At 36.1% G+C, this 22,156-nt stretch overlaps 1 protein-coding gene across 3 annotated transcripts; it reads left to right on the plus strand.

The window, feature by feature from the left end:
- Positions 1–827: 827 nt before the first annotated feature.
- LOC122308471 (homeobox-DDT domain protein RLT3) lies at positions 828–18,157 on the plus strand. 3 transcript variants are annotated; one of them, XM_043121816.1, is made up of 18 exons: positions 829–1,035; positions 1,128–1,266; positions 1,387–1,821; positions 3,662–3,720; positions 3,845–4,090; positions 4,228–4,290; positions 4,365–4,581; positions 4,696–4,796; positions 5,377–5,463; positions 5,599–5,730; positions 12,202–12,342; positions 13,831–13,953; positions 14,113–14,571; positions 14,647–15,057; positions 15,243–15,866; positions 16,991–17,095; positions 17,228–17,447; positions 17,688–18,157. In XM_043121816.1, the coding sequence occupies exons 2-18, from the start codon at positions 1,209–1,211 to the stop codon at positions 17,726–17,728; spliced, it is 3,522 nt and encodes a 1,173-aa protein (XP_042977750.1). In that variant the 5' UTR covers positions 829–1,035; positions 1,128–1,208; the 3' UTR covers positions 17,729–18,157. The 3 variants fall into 3 exon arrangements, with proteins under 3 accessions (XP_042977751.1, XP_042977750.1, XP_042977749.1); XM_043121817.1 differs by having other exon boundaries at positions 828–1,266; positions 17,692–18,157; XM_043121815.1 differs by having other exon boundaries at positions 829–1,266.
- Positions 18,158–22,156: the final 3,999 nt, after the last annotated feature.

Here is a 22,156-nt window from a genome sequence, read left to right on the forward strand (position 1 = left end):
ACAAAATACAAGTTACACGCTTATTTGACAAGTCCTGGTTAACAAAAAGTTGCCTAAAAAAATGCAGCTCAAAAGAAAAGTTATGGAAACATCAACATGTAAAATCACTTTCTTAGAGTTCTTCAACGTAAGCTGGTGTGGCAACATTCCATATCAAACATATCAAATGTATATGATAAATGTTTTAGCCATAATAGATTTTATAAAAATAAAGTCATAAATTAAAGTAATTTGATGTGATACGTCATATTATAAAGTTATTTTTATTATAAAGTAGATATAACGTCTCATATAAAATCATGTTTTCTTATGAGTTTAATTATATAAAAGAGAACTGTTACATATATAAAGAGACTATACAAAGTAAATCTACAAATTAATGTAGTTTCACGGAATCCGTTTACAATCTGACATACTATATCAAGTCACATCAGTTTGTGGGTTTATTTTTATGTAATTTCTTTGTGTCTAAATTATTTTTTTATATAAAATATCTTTGTGACTGTAACATTCTTTAATGTGTCAATAAAAAAAATTTGCAATAAATTTATTTTCTTTATCTTTTATGTAAGGAGAAGCTAGTAAAAAATATACAAATTTCAATTAGAAAATTGACAAAATAAGTTTGTACCTGCAATTTTCTTGGCAGACACGACAAAGACTGACGTATCAATCCACTGGATTTGGGTTTGGGATCATACCTTAGGCCCTTTATCTGAAGACCATTATCTTAGGCCTAACAAGAGGTTAACAATTAAAAAGGAAATGGGCCCATAGCGAGGAGCCGAGGTGGATATTTCATTTCCATAAGATTTTTAGATTTTTTTGGTAAAACCCAAAACCCTACTCTGTCTCTCTCTCACTCTCTCTCTTCAGACCACTCTCTTCGTTTCATTATCTGCTTCTCTTCCTCCCTCGACTCAAATTGCAGAATCTCAACTCATATTGCGTTCGCCCCCTGTCTCTGTGTTCATTTGCTGATGAATTGAAATAACGGGAGCATATTGTCTGCTAATTCTGCTGCCTGGATTATCTGTCTGCGCATACGCTCTCTTGATTCCTTTTTCATGGTTTCCTACTTTCCATTATCACGCTTGTTATGGAAACACTGATGGTAGCTCCTGCAGGTTGAGAGAGTAAGTGCGTGGGGGTTTGGTTTGCAGCTTGCTTGAAATTATCCCGAACGAAACAGAACAAGGAATAGTCAAATGGAAATGAAAAGGAAAACTCCGTCACAGCTTCAGTCCCTTGAACGGCTGTACTCAGGTATCCTTACCATACCCGCCATTTAATTATGATAACCTCTCTCCTCCTTTTTGATGCTTCTGTGATTTTCCTATTCTGAGATGTCTACTACTCCCAACATAATTTTTTTTTTTGACGCAGAGGATAAGTATCCTACTAAAGAGGTAATGGAAGACTATGCCAAGGCTTTGGGATTGGCATACAAGCAGGTCCAGGGATGGTTTGTTGAGAAGAGGAGGAGGGATAAAAGAGAAAATGGATTTTTTGTACCATCTCATTCGGCTTTGATTAAGAAACATCCGATTCTTACTAGAAGGAATGGGTCTGGTAGTATTGCTACTACAAAGGTTTCTAAAGGAGATCTCTCGATGCGTATGGCGGAGACTCCTTCATCTTCCATATACAGCCGCCCATCTACGGCGAAGAACAAGAGTGCGAAGAGAAAGAAGCAAGTCTTTCTTCTCCAGAACCTGTTAACCCCGGACTACATTCTGAAGAAAGTGTTCCGCAAGGATGGCCCTCCCCTTGGCTTGGAATTTGACTCTCTTCCGTCTGGGCCATTTTGCTCTCCTACAGGTATAATCCAGACGCTTGTCTCTTGTATTGCTTCAATAAAAGCATGATTGTTTGTGTAACATGTATTTCTAGTTTTGACGATCGTTAGGATGATCGGTTACTTGTTCTGCCTGATGATTGAATTTGAGATTTCTACTTATAAATTAAAAAAAAAAAAAATCTATGTAAGTAAACCGATAAAAAAAAAAACTTATAAAAAAAAAGTTGAATTTGAGATTTCTAAGGAGTGTCATTCGGGTGTCCTTATAGATTGCTGATATTGTAAATTGAGCACAAGCAGCCAAATCGTTATACATGTCTTTAGGCTCTGTTCCTACTTATCCAGAAACCAAGCGTTCCCATGTGTATGCAATATCATGCAGCCAGTCAAAACGAATGGTAACTCTTCCAATATATTTTCAATATGGATCTCAAGATCTCCTCAGGTTTCCACAATTGTGCAAGGGTATAAGATGATTTTGGACAAACTATCTTTTGAGTATGATTTGATGGTTCTAATACACTGAACACGTCAACTCATGAACCTGCCATTTTAACAGATCACAAGCACTCAGATGGACTGGCTGAATATGCAAATATCATTCCTAGGATTGGTGCCTCAATTATAATTCAACATATAATCCCTGTGTACTGGGAAACGCCTATATACTCGATTCGATAAGACTTTATTTTACTTATCAAAAAAGAAATTATAAGTCAAAATATTCTGTTCTTTATTTTTCTATCTCTCCTTTTATTCGTCCTTCTTGCTTGAATATTTTAATCTTTTTTCTAACTTTCTTTCCAATATCCTCCTTTACTTGATGGTAGCAACTTTACAACTTATTGTCGTAGTTGGAATTGCAAGCTTTGGAAACTGGCTCACAAATGCAACATGAATTGGGTTTTTGAGTTATGCATTTATATCCTAAACTTCTTTATCACATGGAATTGGAAGATAGAATCCGTGACTTTTCTTTGAGCCCCTCTAAAGGTCCAATGTGTGTGTGATTCAGGAGCCAAATTTGGGTTTATGGCATACTACTGATGAAAATTTCTGACTTGATGTCATTTTGTAAGGCCCATGTGCGACAGCACCTTATGAATTCTCACGAGAAGAGATTTGGCATGCTTTTTCCCTGCAAAGGGGCCTTTCTTTGGTTTGAGAAGGCTTAAGAGATTTGGTCAACTGGTTGTGTACGTGTAAAAGGGACAGGGATTTGATGGATCATCTTTTCTTAAAGCATTCGGTTGCTTGGGATCTTTGTCTTTAGTCTATATTCATTTTTGGTTTTGGTCGGTTCCTTCTGAAATGTGCTAGGGAACTTCTGATTTAGTTTTATTTTCGTTTAACTTCATATTTAGTTTTATTTTCCTCAAGAAACATCTATGTCTCGCTTGTGGGGGTGGATTTTCTGATTTATTTATTTTACACCCTTCCACGAGTACATGTGCTTGGAAGTTATATAGGGGATTTTTTCTTGTAGATTGATTCCTTCTGAAATGCATTACAGGAACTTCTGGTTTAGTCTTATTTTCCTCAAAAATGTTTATGCCTTTTTTTTTCTGGGAGTAGACTTTCTGATTTATTTTTCTTCATTTTACATCTTTTCCACAAGAACTTGTGCTTGGAAGTTATATAGGGGTATTTTTCCCGTATACTCAGTTTCACAGGTTGTGTCCCATTTGAAATGTCCTGATGAATTACTTCTCCCCCCCTTCTCTCTCTCAATCTTAATTTTCCTCGTTCTATGTATTCTATGATTATTTTTAACGTTCTAATATTTTTATTCAACTTTTTTACCTGTAAAAAGATGTATGCTAAGGTAACATTTAACTCATAATGTCTTTTCTGGTTTAGATTCTGAAAATTCCCATCCATGTTGCCAAGACAACCAAAGAGCAGACAAAAGGAGAAAGGTAGTCGAGAAAGATTTTTTATTGTCATATTTAGCAAATTGTTGTGTTGTTAACTACTAGGCTATTCTTATTGCACCACACTTTCTAATTTTCACTTAAACTTGTGGAACTTTTCTTTGTAAAGGTTTGTGAGCATGCCATATTAAGTCACCGGGGTTCTAATGAAAAGAGTGCACCTGTGACGAAACATGGCATTGGGAAAGGTTTGATGACAGTTTGGCGAGCAACTAATCCTGATGGTGGAGATTTTCCAACTGGTATCAATGTTTCTGATGGGGAAGTTGCTAATATATCTCCAATCTCAACTTCTATGTCCCGGAAAAAGCCACCGCTTCGGGAGAAAAGACCTAGACAAAAGGTTCCTGTTGCTGTAAGTCATTACTTCAGTTCATGTTTTTTTGTGAATATACTTTTCTATATGAGCTGGTGTCTGTGGATTGGCTGTCTTTGTAAATTAATGGTTTGGTTACTGTGAGAAAGCTGGCTGACTGTTAGTGATGTATTTAGAAACAGGGAAGTTTAAGAAATAAATCACAAGAGAAGAGGAAACAGTCCATCAGAAGAAGAGAGGTATCTAATAAGTTATTACATGAGTGGTTTCTATTAACAGAAGTGGTAAGATATAAATTCTTGTTATATGGCAGGTGGAAACTAACAGGGATGAGCATCAGAAACAGTCAGACAAAGTGAAATGTGAACTTGCTTTGGAAGGAGAAATATCTCAAGAGTATCTTGATCAGGTTGCAATGCTTGTGGATGATGAAGAGCTGGAGCTGCAAGAATTACAAGGAGGACCAAATCCACTGAGGTGTTCAGATCACCTTGCTGCCAATGGTTTACATGGTTGTTCACTTTGCAAAGGTTGGTTTTGGAGGAAGAATCCAGATGGTTTCTCTTCCATCTTGTTGAATGCTATTATTGTATATTCATGATATTTGAAGTGGTTTGTATCAAGAACTTCTGGTGATTTTTCAGATGTGCTGGCTGAGTTTCCTCCAAATTCTGTTAAGATGAAGCAGCCATTCTGTATGCAGCCTTGGGAATCCTCTCCAGGGATTGTCAAGAAATTATTTAAGGTGCGTAATGTGCAAAAGTGATTATAACCTGATTTTGATTAGTACTTCAATAGATGCCAGATATGTCATATGCAAAGATAGCTGTTGTCTTTCTCTTGCATTGCCTTTTCCAAAGCATGCATTTGAATGTCTTATTTATGTCTATTTTACCTAACAAAGACAAAATATATCATAGGCTGGCCCTTATATGTTTAAGACCTATAAATAGAGATTTTAGAAGTTTTTGGAATAACAGAACTCTTGCCTAACACTTGCTTTATGCTAAAGAAGTTCATTGGTTCCTACCTTTTATTTGATGTTTTGATTAGCACATCCATTTGAAGAGAGGGTTATCATATGCTTCTTTAGACTCATCATCTTGTGTTATAGAAACAAGACATAATCATATATTGTTCTGTATAGAAAATTAATCTGTTAAAAATCTGTTAAAAAAGTCACTAAAGTTATGGATTGCTGCACTTTCTTCCCGTTGAATTACACTTTGAAGTATCATGCAATTTTTTTTTTTTTTTTGGATAGGTAATAAGTGATTTTATTCCAAGTATCATGCTAAAATTTAAGGCTGACTTTTCCTGGGCAGGTTTTCCATTTCCTTTATACTTATGCTGTTGCTGTTGATTTATGCCCCTTCACTCTTGATGAGTTTGCTCAAGCTTTTCATGACAAGGTTATATCTCATTTCTGATCCAACTTTACGTAATTAACCCTTTCGTGTTTGTGCATGTATCCCTTACCATATTATTTGAGTGAAATTCAGTTTAGCTTTTGTTGGTTTCATCTTTGCTCTGTCCATGCCTTCCAGGATTCCTTGTTACTTGGAAAAATCCATGTGGCCCTTCTCAAGCTTCTTATATCTGATGTTCAGGCAGAGCTTAGTAGTGGATTTTCCCCCAATTTGAGCAAATCTTGCAATTTTCTTGCATTACTTCACTCGGTAAGCATAAAACCATGCGGATAATAGCAGTTAGCATGTTACTTAGTAAAGAATAGCCTTTTTCTATTAATATTTGCTGCTTTTATCCATACTCTTATTATCTTGGTAGAATAAACAAATAACTACAGTAGAATGTGCATGAATCGTTTAAATTTTGAAAGTAAAAGGTATGGGCCTTCCTTGCCATTGCTAGGATGTGAAATGGGTTGGGCATGCATTGCTTCTCTATGATTTGATTTAGAAAAGGTCCTCCATAACAATAAAGAGCTGGCATGAATCAAGATTTTCTATATATATATATATATTTTGATAAGTAAAAATGTATTAATATCAAGTGTAACCAAGTACACTGGGTGTATACAAGATAAACCACCTAGCCCATAATAGAGAGCTCCTAATGAACATCGTCCAAGAGGGAGAAATTAGAAACTTATCCAATATACACCAAGCCCTATCGGGGCACAACACGCCTCCCCAAAGCAAAGCAAGTCACTATAACTACCCCAATCCCTTGTTTCCCACAAGACTAATACTCCACCTGAATGATCCTACGAGGATGGAGGAAGGCTTTTATGCCCTCCCTCTAGTCCTCCCTCGACTTGTACTACCTCCCTTTGCGTCATAGAGAACCACTTTGTAGAAAATTTGTATGCTACCAGATCTAGTAAGGATTGGGAGTCTTACTTGGTTGACATTTCTCTTGTTTATTTTTTTGATAAGTAAACGATTGCATTAATAATGATAGGCATAGCCCGAGTACACAAGAAGATATACAGGGGATAAAACCCATCTAGGGAGAAGCAATGGAAACAAGAAAGTCATGAAAATTAAGGCCATTAAATTCTACAGCTAGGGCCCAAAGGAATAAAGTTTTAAAAAAGAAAGATCTAAGTTCCTCTGTTAAGCGCTCCTTGTCTTCAAACGTCCGGTCATTGGACTCTTGCCACAAGCATCGCGCAATACATATAGAAACCATCTTCCACATGACTTTGATTTGTGGGATACCTCCTAGAGTCTTCAAGCTGGTTAAGAACTCTACCACGGTGGCGGGCATTACCCAAGCAAACTCTACTATATTGAATACTTCATTCCATAACTCTCTAGCAATCTAGCAATATAGTAAAAGATGATCCACAGTCCCACCGGACGTCTTACACATGTAGCACCGGTCTACTATGATCACCTTGCATTTCCTCAAGTTATCTGTTGTCAAAATCTTCCCCAAGGTAGCTGTCCAAGTAAAGAATGCCGCTTTCGGAGGTGCTTTATTTTGCCAACTCTTTCTCCACGGAAACTGATTATTCGGCGAGTGAGTTAAGGATTTGTAGAAAGATCGAACCAATAATGTACCTTACCTGTGGGTACCACCACAATGTGTTAACTTGTTGCCCACTCAATTTCGCGGAGTACAATAGGCTAAAGAAGTCCTCGAAACTGCCAACTTCCCAATCTTAGGTCGCCCTACTGAAATTGATATTTCATTGGACTTGGTCTCCCCTGATAGCACCATGAAATCAGCCACTGGAGCTTCTTTTTGACATGCAATCCAGAAAACTGAAGGGAAACACCATATGTCACTCCAAAATTTTATTCTAGAGCCCCCTCCCAGCATAAGTTTAGTATAGCGAGCAAAAACCCCCCACTTGCGTCTAATGTGCTTCCAAACTCCAACTCCATAGGCCCCACTCACCTCTCTATTACACCACCCCCCCCCCCCCCCCCCCCCCCCCCCCCCCCCCCCCCCCCAAAAAAAAAAAAAAAAAAAAAAAACACACACAAACCTCCATATTTACAATCGACCATTGACTTCCATAGGGCTTCCGGTTCCACATTATATCTCCGCAACCATTTCCCAAGCAAGACCCGATTGCAGATTCTCATATTTCTAATACCCAACCCACTAGAAGAGATTGGGATGCATAACTTGTTCCAACTGACTAGGTGGAATTTGAATTCATCCCCCACACCACTCCAAAGGAAATCACAATGAATTTTTTCAATTCGGATTACCATGCTTGTTGGAATTGGGAATGGAGACAAGAAATATGTTGATAAGTTAGACAAAGTACTTTTAATTAATGTAATCCTACCACCTTTAGACGAGTATATTCTCTTCCAACCTGCTAATCTAAATTCTATTTTCTCAATCACTTTATCCCATATTGATATAGCCCTCGAGGCAGCCCCAACGGCAGAAAAAGGTAATCCATGGGAAGAGAGGAAACTTTACAGCCAAGCATGCTAGCCAACTGCCGAATGTTGCTAACATTTCCAACTGGCACCAACTTTGATTTGTCAAAATTTACTATCAAACCTAACGCTGCTTCAAAACAAAGTCGTAGTGCCTTCAGTGCTCGAAGCTGATTTTGATTTGTCTCGCAAAATATTGGTGTATCATCTTCAAACAATAAATGAGAAATGTTAATAGTACCCCTATTGGGGTCTTCGACTGAGAAACCAGCCACGAAGCCATTATTAACCAACGCTGTGATCATTCTGCTAAGTGCCTCCATGACAATGACAACCTCCATAACAATGAAAAAGAGGAGTGGGGACAACGGATACCCTTGTCTTAGGCCTCGAGAGCCGTTAAAGAAGCCAACTGGACTGCTATTTATCAAAACTGAAAATTTCACCGTTGATATGCACCATTTGATCCACAAACACTATCTCTCCCCAAATCCACGCCTCCCAAGTAAGTAGAGTAGGTTAACGTGATCATAGGCCTTCTCCATATCCAACTTACATAGAATTCTGAAGTGCCAAACTTTAGTCTACTATCCAGACATTCATTGGCGATAAAAACTGAATCCAGAATTTACCTGCCCCTTACAAATGCATTTTGGGATTTAGTAATGATCTTGTACACCCTATTGACAAGGCTAATGGGCCATTAATCATTTACCTCTGATGCCCCATCTTCTTAGGAATCAATGCAATAAAAGTTGCATTTAGGCTTTTCTCAAATTTTCCAACTGAGAACAGTTCTTGGAACACCTTCATTAGATCCTCCTTCATTAAATCCCAACATGTTTGGAAGAATCCCATAGAAAAACTGTCTAGGCCTGGAGTTTTGTCTTTGACCATTCTTCTCACCACACTGTGTACCTCCGCATCCTCGAAAGGTCTTTCCAACCAAGAGACACTCTGTGGCTCAATAGATTCAAAACCTAGTCTATCAAGCTTTGGTCACCACCCTCTTGTTCTGTAAGCAGATGTTCAAAAAAATTAGCCATATGTTCACGGAGCATGGGGGCCTCCATGCAATCCACACCATCGATATTTAGCGTCTCAATGGTATTGGTTCTCCTATGAGAGTTAGCCACTCTATGAAAGAACTTCGTACTATGGTCCCCTTCTTTCAACCATAATGCTCTTTTTATTTTTTATTTTTTATTTTATTTTTTATTTTTATTTTTTTTTTGCCAAGAAATCTCCTCTAATAAAATTATCCTCTCTAATTTTGAGATCAACTCTATCTTCCTAGATATCTCTTATGGAGAAAGAACCTTGTCCTTTTGTATCCTCTCTAATTCCTATAGCTCCTCCCTGCTAGTTTTGTTATGTTCCCCTATGTCACCAAAGGTTTTAGTATTCCAGAGCTTTAAGCCTTTTTTTAAAGCTTTCAATTTACCTGCAAGGATGGGGCTAGGGGTGCCATGAATTTGGTATGAAGACAACCATTGCCTTACCCTGTCCACAAAGCCTTTGGTTTTCAGCTGTCACATATTTTCGAATTTAAAGTACTGCTGTCCTCCTTGAATACCACCACAATCCAGCAAAATGGAAAAATGATCCTAACAAATATGAGGCAACCTCTTTTGACAAACATCCGGATAATGAATTTTCCATTCCGATGAGACTAAGAATCTATCCAGTCGAGACCAAGTCTGAGTGTTGGACCACGTGAAAGAACCCCCCATAAGAGGAAGGTCCACTAGATTTAAGTAAAAAATGCACTCTGAGAGTTTTGTCATTGCTAGTCGCAGTCTACTATCATCAGAATGTTCGCTTGGAAACCTTATTAAATTAAAGTCACCACCTATGCACCATGGAAGGTCCCACCAGCTATATACTCCAGCTAATTCTTCCCATAATAATCTTCTAGTACTGTTTAAGTTTGGCCCGTAAATACCTGCAAAAGTTCACATGAAGTTATCTCCCGTACTCTTAAAAGAGGACGCCACTGTGTACTACCCTAAGGAGTCCTCCAATTTCTCCACCACCCTTCTATCCCACATGAAGCAAGATACACCCAATCCACATATGGACAGCTCCATATACTTCGCACAATTCTTCTTGGAATAAATTTCAGCTTGGTTTCCTGTTAGCATTCTATGTCCACCTTCCACTCATGAAGCAATTTTTTTTATACGAAGACGCTTATTGGCCTCTTTAAGCCGGTGGACATTCCAAGACACAAATTGGGCTTCATGTAGAAGATACCATCCCCTTCCCTTTGGATCTATCTCAGTTTGAGCTGCCCTCATAATTCAAAGACCATGTAAATCTCTTTAGCTCCCTCTGTTTTTGAGACCCAGATTTCTTAAGCTGAGTATGATCCACTTCTGTGGCAGTAAGTAAAGCCATAAATTGTTCCTCAAAGCCCTCACACTCCATCCCCACACAATGTTGAATTTCCTTCACCATAAGTAGAACCCAATCAGACACACCAGCCTTGTTTGGTAACATACAGTTCACGGGTATGGGCTCCCCCTCTCTAGTAACTCACTGCGAATCTGCCAGTGTCCCCATCACCCCCTCCGTTAATAGATTCCTACATTCCAAATCAAAGGCTCCCTCTCTAGTAACCTTCTCTTGTTTATTTAAAAAATAAACTATGGTTGAGATAATTTTCAAAACCAGTATCTTTCTCCATTATTTTTTTTTAGTTTTAAGAATATATATATTTTTTTAATTTTAAGAATGTGTACATTAAGATGGGCTTAACCAACAGTCAGTCAAAATAGTTAACTTTGGTTGAATTTGCTGTGTCTCAAGCTTGATGACAGTCCATAACAATCGAGACAACACATGAGCATATATAATGAAGGACCCTTGCCAATTCGTTTCAAACTATTTAATGTCATTTATCTTATCTTCTTCTTTTTATTTTATTTTATTTTTATTGTTGATTTAGGGGATGTTTGGAAAAAATTTCCATCTCATCTCATCTCGTCTAATTTCCTTCCCAAACATAATTCAAACATAAATATTTTCAAACTAATCATTACAACTTTTCCAAACTTTAAAATAAAAAACAAAAAATAATTCAACATTTTCAAATATCAAAACAAAAATAATATTAAAAAATAATTTTCTAACATTAATTTAACTTTAGAATATTTTTTATTCAACCTTTTCTCTCTCCATTTCCAAAACCCAATAAATACTTAACTCAAACTCTCTCTCACTACTATTCACAAACCATCTTACTACTAATCACAAAATTCTCATCTCATCTCACTCCCCAAGCATCCCCTTAATGTCATTTATCATCACTCTCTTTGAGCCAACCATGACCTCCTGTCCTTGGCCTTCCATCATGGTCTGGTACGGACAGGGGGCCATTGAAGTTTTTCAAGCTTTACCAATTGAGAGGGGTGGCAAGCTTTAGAGAGTAGAGGCTAGGTTCCCAATGGGCCAATCCCCATCCTATTGAAGGCTGTAAGCAGTGGCTTGACGGAGACTATTTGAATAAGCACCCGGGGGGCAGGTTCTTTAGTCTTGACTCTTCACTATCCAGTTCTAGTATGCATGCCCTTCCCTCTAAAGATCTTGGCGCCAAAAGAGGGTTAGATTAGACCACTTCTCAGGAAGAATGGTTTGGTACAATTGCCAGGATTTCTATCTAGATGAAATCAGTTAGTTTTAATGCCTGAAAAAAGACTGTACAATAGGTCATATACAAGGAAAAAGGTAGACTCAATGTCATAGCAATCAAACACATCAGAACATCCCCATCTTATTCATATTAAAAAACAGGACTCTAATTTTTTCTTACTTAAAAAAAAAAAAAAAAGAAAAAAAAAAGAAAAAAAAGAAAAAAAAGAGGACTCTAATACAAGGAAAGAAGTGAACCACGGACAAGCTACATCTAGTATAGGGTCTAATCCTTCAGAGAATATTCTTCCTAAATACTTGTCCTGGTATCCGAAGCCCCTTCAAACACCTTTTAAAGATCCATGTGCTCGTGGTGGTACAGTGGTGTACTAATGATCTATAATTTAATTACTAACTTTACAATGGTGGACAAATGATAATTATAAAAAATACAATGGTGGACAAATGATAGTATTTTAAAAATTCTCTAAGATGTTGATATAGTAGATTTTTTAATGGAGTTGTTTCTTTGGTAGTACTTTGGTGAGATTTACTTGTTTCTCCTGTTACTAGCTTATATTTCCTTTAGTAAGAAGAATTCAAATGGAAGCTCTCAATAATTGCATACTTCTATTGATAAATTGGCAGGTTGAAAATCAAAAAGTTGCTCTGGAGTTCTGGGAGAGATCATTAAACCCTCTAACATGGGCAGAAATACTGCGTCAAGTATTAGTTGCTGCTGGTTTTGGTTCAAAGCAAGGTGCATTGAGGAGGGAAGCCCTTAGCAGGGTATTCAACTTATATATATTCTCAGTGTTACACTGGATTTAGATAAGCTTCATTTTGTTCATACTAAGTGATAAATCAGTATTTCAGCTTAGATGTTGCAGATGCTTCCCCCCCTGTTTTTATCTATCATACAAGTTGGAGTCAATCGTGAGATCTCGATTTATTTGGCATATTGAAAGATTACTCAACCTTGCTTTGCATTTAGAAACTGAGACAAAATTCATATTATAACTGTACACAAATTCATAGGTTGTCAAGTTGTTGCATAATATCTAAAGAAGTAGCTTTGAAAATCAAAATTAATTCCCTACATCCCTATATTAATAGAATCCCAAACTACTGAGATGCTATCACCCTCAGTTTTCTACCCGCAAATGTCTGAAAGTGCTTCCACTTTTGGTAGGGCACCTGGTCCATGAACAATGTACTTTCTCACCTGGAAAAAGAAAAAATAATTATGGAGAAAATTATATTGCTTCAAACATAACTATTTAATTTGGCTATATGGACGTTTCTCCTTCATAATAACATTATCATGCCTTTGAAAAAGAGTATTCATGATTCATGGGGACAACTTTCATAATTTGCTTGTATCCATCATTAGTGTTTAGTGGTAATTAGGCGTATGCTATGTATACTTCATATGTACTTGGGCTATGCCTTTTTCTACTAATAAACTTCTACTTTTACTCATAAAAAATAAAAAAAAAAGTATTCATTATATTTGCTTGATTACTATGAAATTCATGTTTGGTAGCTATTAATCTCCTTTGAAACCCCAAGAGGTTGGCTCAAGTGGTAAAGGTCTTGGTCTTAGTGGTATGCTCCATCCAAGGTCTAAGGTTTGAATCCTATTGGGTGCAAACAATCTCTAGGGCCATCAGACTAGGGGATTTTCCCCCTGAATTACCCGAGGTGTACTTGCAGGAAACTCTTTGCCGAGGGCCTGTGCACCCTTGAGATTAGTTAGGACTCTGTTCTCGGACACCCTTTGCCAATAAAAAAAATTAATCTCCTTCGAGAAGACCAATAAAGAAACCTCCAAAAAAATTTTCACTTCACTGAGTTGAGGTTAAACTCCTAGATCATTTGCAAAAAAAATCTTATTTAGAATTTGTGATTAACCCCGTTTGGAGCCTCAATAGATTGGTGAGGTGCCTTGTCACTTTTAGATATCCCCTTCATTCTGAATTTCATACTAAATAGGACCTCCTCGCTTTTTTTTTTTACATTTTTACATCTGTGGTGGTGGTGAGGGACACTCTTCGGATGTCTATCCTTGGATGTATGTAGAAACTCCAACTAAAAAATGTAGGTCTTCATAATCTTCTTATGTATAGGAATTTGTTGCTTTAATGGTCATAGAAGCTGGGGATTCCCCCTCCCCACACCAAAAAAAAAAACAATTGGTGGTTCTGTTTTTTACTCTACTCTAAATAATTTTATTTTGTTTTCACATATTTAATATTCCATGTTTGTGTTATCTAGGAAATGAACCTAATACTGAATTACGGTCTACGCCCCGGTACTTTGAAGTGCGAATTGTTCAAGGTTTTGTCAGAACAAGGAAATAATGGTTCGAAAGTTTCTGACTTGGCAAAGTCACTGCAGGTGAGTTACCAGAATATGGAGTTTACTTGTTTGGAGGGAAGAGATGTTGGCCATGTTGTTGTTATCATTGTCACCATTGTCAATATTGCTATGGGCATAATGGCATATATATATCAGTGGCAACTTATATTAATGATGAATTTTTATTTTGTTTTGAAGATTGTTGAGTTGAACCTGTCTGGCACAGCTGAAGATCTGGAGTCTTTAATATGTTCAACTCTTTCAAGTGATATTACTTTATTTGAAAAGATCTCATCATTTGCGTATCGTTTACGTAATAATTATGTTGCAAAGGCAGTCGATGAATTTCAATCAGATACTGAGGATTCAGGAAGTGTTGATGATTATCCTAATGACAGTGGTCCATGTAGCAGCAGTGACGATTTGGGGTGTGGATCAGAAAATTCCAACATAAGAAAAATCAAGTACACGAGCGGTCGTAAAAGTCCAAGTAACATGCTAACCGTATACAATGAAATTGATGAGAGCCATCCAGGAGAAGCATGGTTGCTAGGATTAATGGAAGGTGAATATTCAGATTTAAGCATTGAAGAAAAGTTGAATGCGTTAGTGGCTCTAACTGATCTTCTTCTTGCTGGATCCAGTATCAGGGTGGAGGTAATTTATATATCATTTTAGTTTGGTTTAGTCAATCATTAACTATTTGAACTTATTAAGCTAATCTCTTTCTAGGATCCAATGCATGCTATTGTCGAATGTGTTCCTAGCATCCATCATTATGGTTCTGGAGCAAAATTAAAGAGGTCATCAGCTAGACAACATAGCTTAACCTGGTCACCACAGGGCCATGCCGGACAATTGCATGGTTTGAAAGAAGCATATTCATTATTGAAGTTTCATCCAGCAGATTCGTCAGTGTCAATGGCAAGGTTCTATCAGGAGAGATCCTCTGGCAAAGGAGAAAAAGAAAAAGAAGTTGAGTTAGATTTGCATCCAATGCAATCTGTGTTTTTGGGGTCTGATCGTAGGTATAATAGATACTGGCTCTTCTTGGGCCCTTGTAATGGATATGATCCAGGCCATAGGAGGGTCTACTTTGAATCTTCAGAAGATGGTCATTGGAAAGTGATTGATACCGTAGAGGTATTCTTCTGAGCCTTTCTATTAATGTATAGCCCTTGCTTGGGAATTTCATTTCTCAAAAATTTAAAATATGAAGCAAAGCAACATATTTCTTAGCCTTTTTTATATGATGTAATGTGTTTCTTGTATTCGTCACCTTATTTTTCCTTTCACTATTTGCTTGTGTTTGCTTCATCCAAATGCAGGATTTCTGCACCTTGTTGTCTGCTTTAGATGACAGAGGTAAGCGGGAGGCTCTACTTATTGCATCTTTAGAGAAGCGGCAAATGTCTCTTTGCCAGGGAATGTCAAGTAGAATGATGGTAAATAGTGCGGAAACCAGGTATTTGACACAATCTGTTCATTCTGAACTGGATATGGTCAGAGAGAATAGTTGTTCTCCAGTATCTGACGTAGACAACCTAAGCCTGACTGGGACTGGAAAAGATTCTTTGCCTTCATCTGGGGCTGTTTATCTTGATGTTGGAAAGAAGGGAGAAGAACAAGAAGAAAGATGGAGCCGTCTACAAGCATTTGATTCATGGCTATGGAATTCTTTTTACTCGTGTCTAAATGCTGTAAAACATGGTAAAAGATCGTATCTTGATTCACTTGCTAAATGCGAAAGTTGTCATGACCTGTATTGGAGAGATGAGAAGCACTGTAGGGTTTGCCATATCACGTTTGAGCTTGACTTTGATTTAGAAGAAAGATATGCCGTCCATGCAGCCACATGTAGGGAGAAAGAAGATGCTAATATTATGTTCCCAAAGCATAAAGTCCTATCATCACAGATCCAGTCACTAAAAGCTGCGATTCATGCTGTTGAGGTGGGCTGTCATTTTGCTATTAGCTTTTCACATGCACACATAAATGCACATGCACAAAATGCACTCATATGTGTTATGGTTGTATATCTGTCTATATTTATTATCCCTTTACGAGTGTGCTAGTGTATCTATATTTTTTTTAGAGTAAGGAACTTCCTAGATCAAAAGGTTTAAGTTAAAACATACTCTCTCTAAAGAGCTTGCAACTTGGAAGATTCTTACCCTAAACAACCTTAGGAAGAGACATGCAATGGTTAACAGAATGATGCTGATGTGCAAGAAGGATGAGAAATCTATGGATCATCTTCCACTCAATTGCGAGGTAGCTGGGAGCTTGCAATTGGGAAGATTCTTACCCTAAACAACCTTAGGAAGAGACATGCAATGGTAAAAGAATGATGCTCAAGAAGATTGAAAAATCTGTGGATCATCTTCCACTCCATTGCGTGATAGACAGCACTCTATGGCAAGTAGTCTTAAGCCTTTATGCCTACTTTGGATGATGCCTGGATGAGTGGTAGAACCGTTAGCATGCTGGAATGGGCAGTTTGGTAGCCATCACAATGAGACCTTGTGGGAAATGATCCTGGTTTGTCTGATGTGGTGCACATGGAGGGAAAAAAATGACTAAAGCTTCAAAAACCTTACTAGGACCACCGAAGACTTTAAGTCTTTCTTATTTTAGGCACTATACCATTGGAGACAGCCAACTTATGTCCCTCTGGCTTTAGCTTCTATGATTTTATTGCTCAGTTCTCTCTCTCTACTTAGGTGTATGTACTGTATTACCTCTCCTGCCCAGCGGTTACTTCAAGCAGGCCATTTGTCATCTTTTTCTTGATTATTATAATACTTATTCTACTTATATATACATATATATATATATATATATATGTATATAAAAGATGGGACAAGGCTACATTGTATTGGTCTTACAACTTTTCTACAAATTAAATCAATTTAGTGCCTGTTATAATGTCTGTAAATAATAAAGATTACTTATAATGATCAAGAATTTTTTTTTATCATTATAATACTTATTAAAATTATATGTTTTCCCCAAATAAATGTCCATTTTGTAAGTATGTGTGTGATGCATATCAGTCTTTCCACCTCCTGTGCAGTCAGTAATGCCTGAAGAAGCCTTGATTGGTGCTTGGACAAAGTCTGCTCATAAGCTCTGGGTCAAACGGCTTAGACGCACCTCTTCTTTGGCAGACATTTTGCAGGTTTTGTTCCCCTTCATCTTATCTTTTCATCTGTTATTTATATTTTGCTATTATTGCCCTGGGTGTAAATCTTTCAGTTTGTTGTTCTCTGAACTTCACATTTTTGTTCATTCTATTTTGTAAATATCTCAGGTTCTTGCTGATTTTGTTGGTGCCATCAATGTGGACTGGCTATATGAATGCAGTGTTCAGCAAGTTTCCTATAATGTCGTTCAAGAGATTATTGTGTCCTTTTCATCTTTACCGCAAACAACATCTGCAGTTGCACTTTGGTTGGTGAAATTGGATTCTTTAATTGCTCCCTACTTGGAAAGAGTTCATCCCGGAAAGAAACAAGAAATCAGTGTCCGAGGTAAAAGATTTCCTTGTTTGTCAGAGAGAGAATTTAATGTTGTAATCATAGTGGTGATAATATTTTATTTGCTGCAATAACTGGTGGGGTTGGCTTAATTGCTGTGATATTTGTCTCCATAGGTGGCTGGAACTCGATGCACCCTCCTAGTTGAAATTATAATGCAGCTTGGTTTTGCACTTGGACATTTTTAGTGAGTTCTATTTATAAGATGCACTTAAATTCTCCTTTTTGATTCAGGTAGGCGTGCTCCAAAGCATCAAGTGTTCTTAAGGAGCTAATGCAAGTCAGAATTTTAACCGAACATCTGAGGCATTGAGGAACCTTCTGCTGATTTTTCTCATTGGATCCCGAATGTCAATTGCCTAATCGGGGAACCATTGCTGGCTATGAGTTTTAAAGGGACCTTGCTGATGCTTAATGAGTTCGAGTAAGAGGGGCTGATGGCAACAATGGAACTCCGTTCCTACTTGTATAGACTTGTAGTTTGAGTGATTGAACGTTGTACAGCATTAGCTTTAGAGATATTCAGGAAAGTTTTTAAGTTTCTGGTTCATTTTCATGAGCCCTCTTAACTCTAAACTTGAGGGGAACAGAATGTTGCAACCTCTTACAACCTTCGGTTTAGAGGGACTAAAATTTTGTCCATCTACTTTTCAATCTACTTGGAAGAAGAGAGGAATAAATCTATCTTTTGCCTTTTGCAAGCATTTTGAATGTACCCAATCATAAGGGGTTTTAGGCCTTCTTTCATTTTTGGCATCGTCTTGCCTCTTGTTATGTAATTGCATTATGATAGGATTCTTGTTGAGTTATGGTTGCTATGATTTTATGCTAGAAATAGAGTAGATCAAGCCTGATTAATTCATTTTCTAAGAAATAAATGATATTGTAATGTTTTTGTTGATATTTTATGAAAGCAAAGCATGTTGAAATTGATGTATTTCGAATGTTATAACCTCTAGGAAGAAAAAAAACGTGCTATATGTTATACCGAAAAAAAATCGAATGGATTTGTTGAATGTATTCATGTTAAAATTTACTATTGATGAAAAAATTCAAGGCTTAATGATTTTTTTTTGTTGTTTTTTAGATCAAGACTTTATGGGATTTTTTATCTACGAAATGTATATATTACAATTTTATTAATGAATTTAAAATGACTTTTAGCTATGTTTGGTTAGTGAACTAATCTAGACTACTTTGTTACTATTTACTGTTTTTTCACTATTATTTACAGATCATTTGAGACCAATTTAGTATCCAAACCCACTATAATATGAAGAAATCTGACTTACAATATTCGTTTGAAATATAAATTAATACTCTAATTAATCTCTCTTTCTTACAATGTCGACTTGAAATACATTTCAAACATCATCTAACCTTGTAATTAAATAATATACTCGACAAGTCGCTCGAGATCGACTCAGTTAAACTCGAATTTGGTTTAATTTATTTATCTATTTGTAAACACGAAATTATGATAGATTATTGTATTACAATTGAATAACTAATTAACTACATTCTCTCAAAATGCGTGATTAATTTATAAATGTCCATATTCTTTTACACAAACAATAGTAAAGCTCAATCTGACAGATCTCATGAGCATAAAATATAACCTTTTTAAATCACTTGTGAAATTAAATTCACCTTACACGATGGGTTGGCAAAGTATTTATAGTTCCCAAAAAGAAAGAAAAACAGTGTTGAGTCAGTCACCATGCATGTGAAGGAAAAGATAATAATAATTCTACAATTTCCTCTGTACAAAAATCAGTTCAATATTTTCTATATTCCCAAAACAGAATAAAAGGTACACAATCATCCAACGGTACCATTTCAACGTACCCAAAAATAAAAAATAAAAAACTAAACCCAGACCCAAAACTATGGTGCAAACTCCTAGATCCAGAAGAGTCGCCATCCACTATAAAGGCAACATTAATTACTACATTCATGTGTAACATTTGTGTCACATACGATCTTCATTATAACATGGAATATATTTTAGTGATAAAAGATTACGTAAAAATAAATTTATAAATTGATGTAATTTAATATCATATGTCAGATTATAAAGTTACTTTTTTTATAAAATAAAATTTAATTAATATAATAAAATTATATTAATTTATAAGTTTATTTTAAATAATTTCTTTATATATATATAACAGTTCTCATATAATATTACAGGTTATTTTTAATCTAATTAATGGGGTTACCAGATGTGCACGCTCATGTTTGGTAATCAGTCTCTTAATCTGATCCGTTTCTGAAAGCACAAGAACAAAGTAACGTTCATATCTGCAGAAAGCTAAGCTGCAAGTGGCCCACTACTTTATTACATGCATAGGAAGCAGAAACAGAATACAGAAGCAGAAGAAGCCAAATGAAGTGAATCGATCTTGATCCCACCCTACTATTTAATTATCTTTTGGTAATTCCCAGACTAGATTTGTTGTGATCATGATCCTCATTTCATTTTATTACTGACATGGCACCGAAGACGTTGTAAGATTCCGTATCAGATAAATTTGTCACAGATTATATAATAAAACGTGAGTGTTTTATATAACATTATTCATTTAAGATTTATATATTTTAAAATTATATTTAATATTACTTAATTAATATTACGTACAATTCTTAAATACGTTCTTTGTCTGTCAAAAAAAATCATATTGTTGAAAATTATAAAAGAATCACATTTTTTTCGTTGGAACCTATTTTTTATTAAAAATACTTGCACAATATTTAAACACTGGATAGGTCTGGTTGAGATGAGATAATATGTAAATAGTAATAAAATATTTTCTAAATAATAGTTAACTAATTTGAATTGAGATGTTTTATAGAGTTTTAGAAAATGAGAAAGAAAAAATTTAATAAAAATATGATAAAGTTTAAATACTATTAGAATATAATTGTTTAATATAATTTTTGTTTTGATATTTAAAAAAATTAAAATATTTTTTATATTTTGTTAAAAATTTAAGAAAGTTGTAAGGAAAAGTCTTATTATAAGCCGATTTGTGAACCAATAGACGTACCACTGCTGAGGTGGAAAGGTATACTTTAATGAAACGGTGCTGATTAGAAATAAAAGATATGAAGACAGTGGAAAGGATGTGTAATTTTCAATCAATTTAGCTAACGGCTCGTTTAGCACAATGGAGAGGAAATCCTTTTCCCTTCGTCTCTCCTTCTCCCTCACTCTTCTCATTTTCCTTGATAGAGATTTTCACCATCATTTTGGAGACAATGTTTTAGGGCTTCATTCTCTAGTCTTTTGCTTGCTCATCTACGAGTCCATCCTCTTTGGCTTACTCACCCACTAGCTCTAGCCAAAACTCATAGAACTCGAAGAAACCTCAATGACTAAAACAAAAAGGTTTCTTTCAGCCCAGAACAAATGAACTAAAGACCATCCATAATCAACCTCGGAAAATTGATCTCTAGCAATTGAACAACTTGATCCAATGAGCACAAAATCAATAAAATCTTCAACTCTTCTGATCTTAGCAAACAAACAAAGTGGAAGGGCCACAGAGTAGCCAACAATGCCTTCGAAATTTGACTCGTCGCAGGTGGTGGATGTGTAGAGGACATAGCCAAGGAGACGGCCAAGAACTAGAAGGGCCTCCGCGTGATTGTCAAGCTCATTGTCCAAAACCATCTGGCTAAGGTCTTGGTGGTTCCATTGGCTGTTGCCCTTCTCACAGATCTATGGCCAAGGATCTCAGTGGCACAAGTAAGGAGATCCTCGGCACCTGCATCTTCATTGGTTATACGGTTGACGGAAAGGACCGCAAAGATCTGCAGTAGGGAATCACCAATAGAGACGTTGAGGTTCCCCTAGATCGAGAAAAAATTGTGAGGGTTAATTTTAGTACTCACCTTTAGATTTTTAAATGAATTTTTATTCGTTGTTTTCTTCAATCATGTATCTGGAATCTAAGGTTTTACATTTGGAGCTTGCATTATTTACATGAAATGTTGTGGATGGTTTTTTTTGATTGTGGAGATATAAAATTCTTAAAAAAAAAAAAAAAACCAAGTGGAAGCAATTCAACGGATATGCTTCATGGCTCACAAACTTTCGGATCATCAATAAACAACCAGAGATCTGAGAGAAAATAGACAAGAATTAGACATGGTCTGTTTATATACAAGGCGGCTAAGGAGGGACAGAGAAAACTATAAAGAAAAAATCTAGTTGTGAACTTGCACCAATCCAATCCAACAAATCCCACCGGCCAATCTGTAGCAGATGGAGAAGATGGAAATGAAATCTTACAATTACTTTGTGAACTCATGAAGCGTTTCTTAGGGACGATAAGTTTGAAGTTGACGTTTGCTGTCTTTTTTTCCCTTTCTTTATGTTTTCTTCTCTTTTTTTATTTTTTTTAATTAGCATCTGATAAAATAGCCCACATGTCAACATTAATGCATAGATTAGTTTGCAATCTGCTTGTATGTAGAAGAATTAAAGTTATAATAATTAGATAAAAAAAATTAAAAATCTAAAATAAAAAAATATTTGTATTTGTAATGTCTGGATATTGAAATAAGATAAAAAATTTGTATTATCCAAATCGGGCCTTAAAAGCCTTATACTAATATTTTAAAAAAAGAAAAATATTATAATCATAAAAAAATTATACAAAAATAATCTCACAATGTTGATGTAATTTGTTATATTA

This window comes from Carya illinoinensis, chromosome 4 (genome assembly GCF_018687715.1).
Source record: "Carya illinoinensis cultivar Pawnee chromosome 4, C.illinoinensisPawnee_v1, whole genome shotgun sequence".
Classification (NCBI taxonomy): domain Eukaryota; kingdom Viridiplantae; phylum Streptophyta; class Magnoliopsida; order Fagales; family Juglandaceae; genus Carya; species Carya illinoinensis.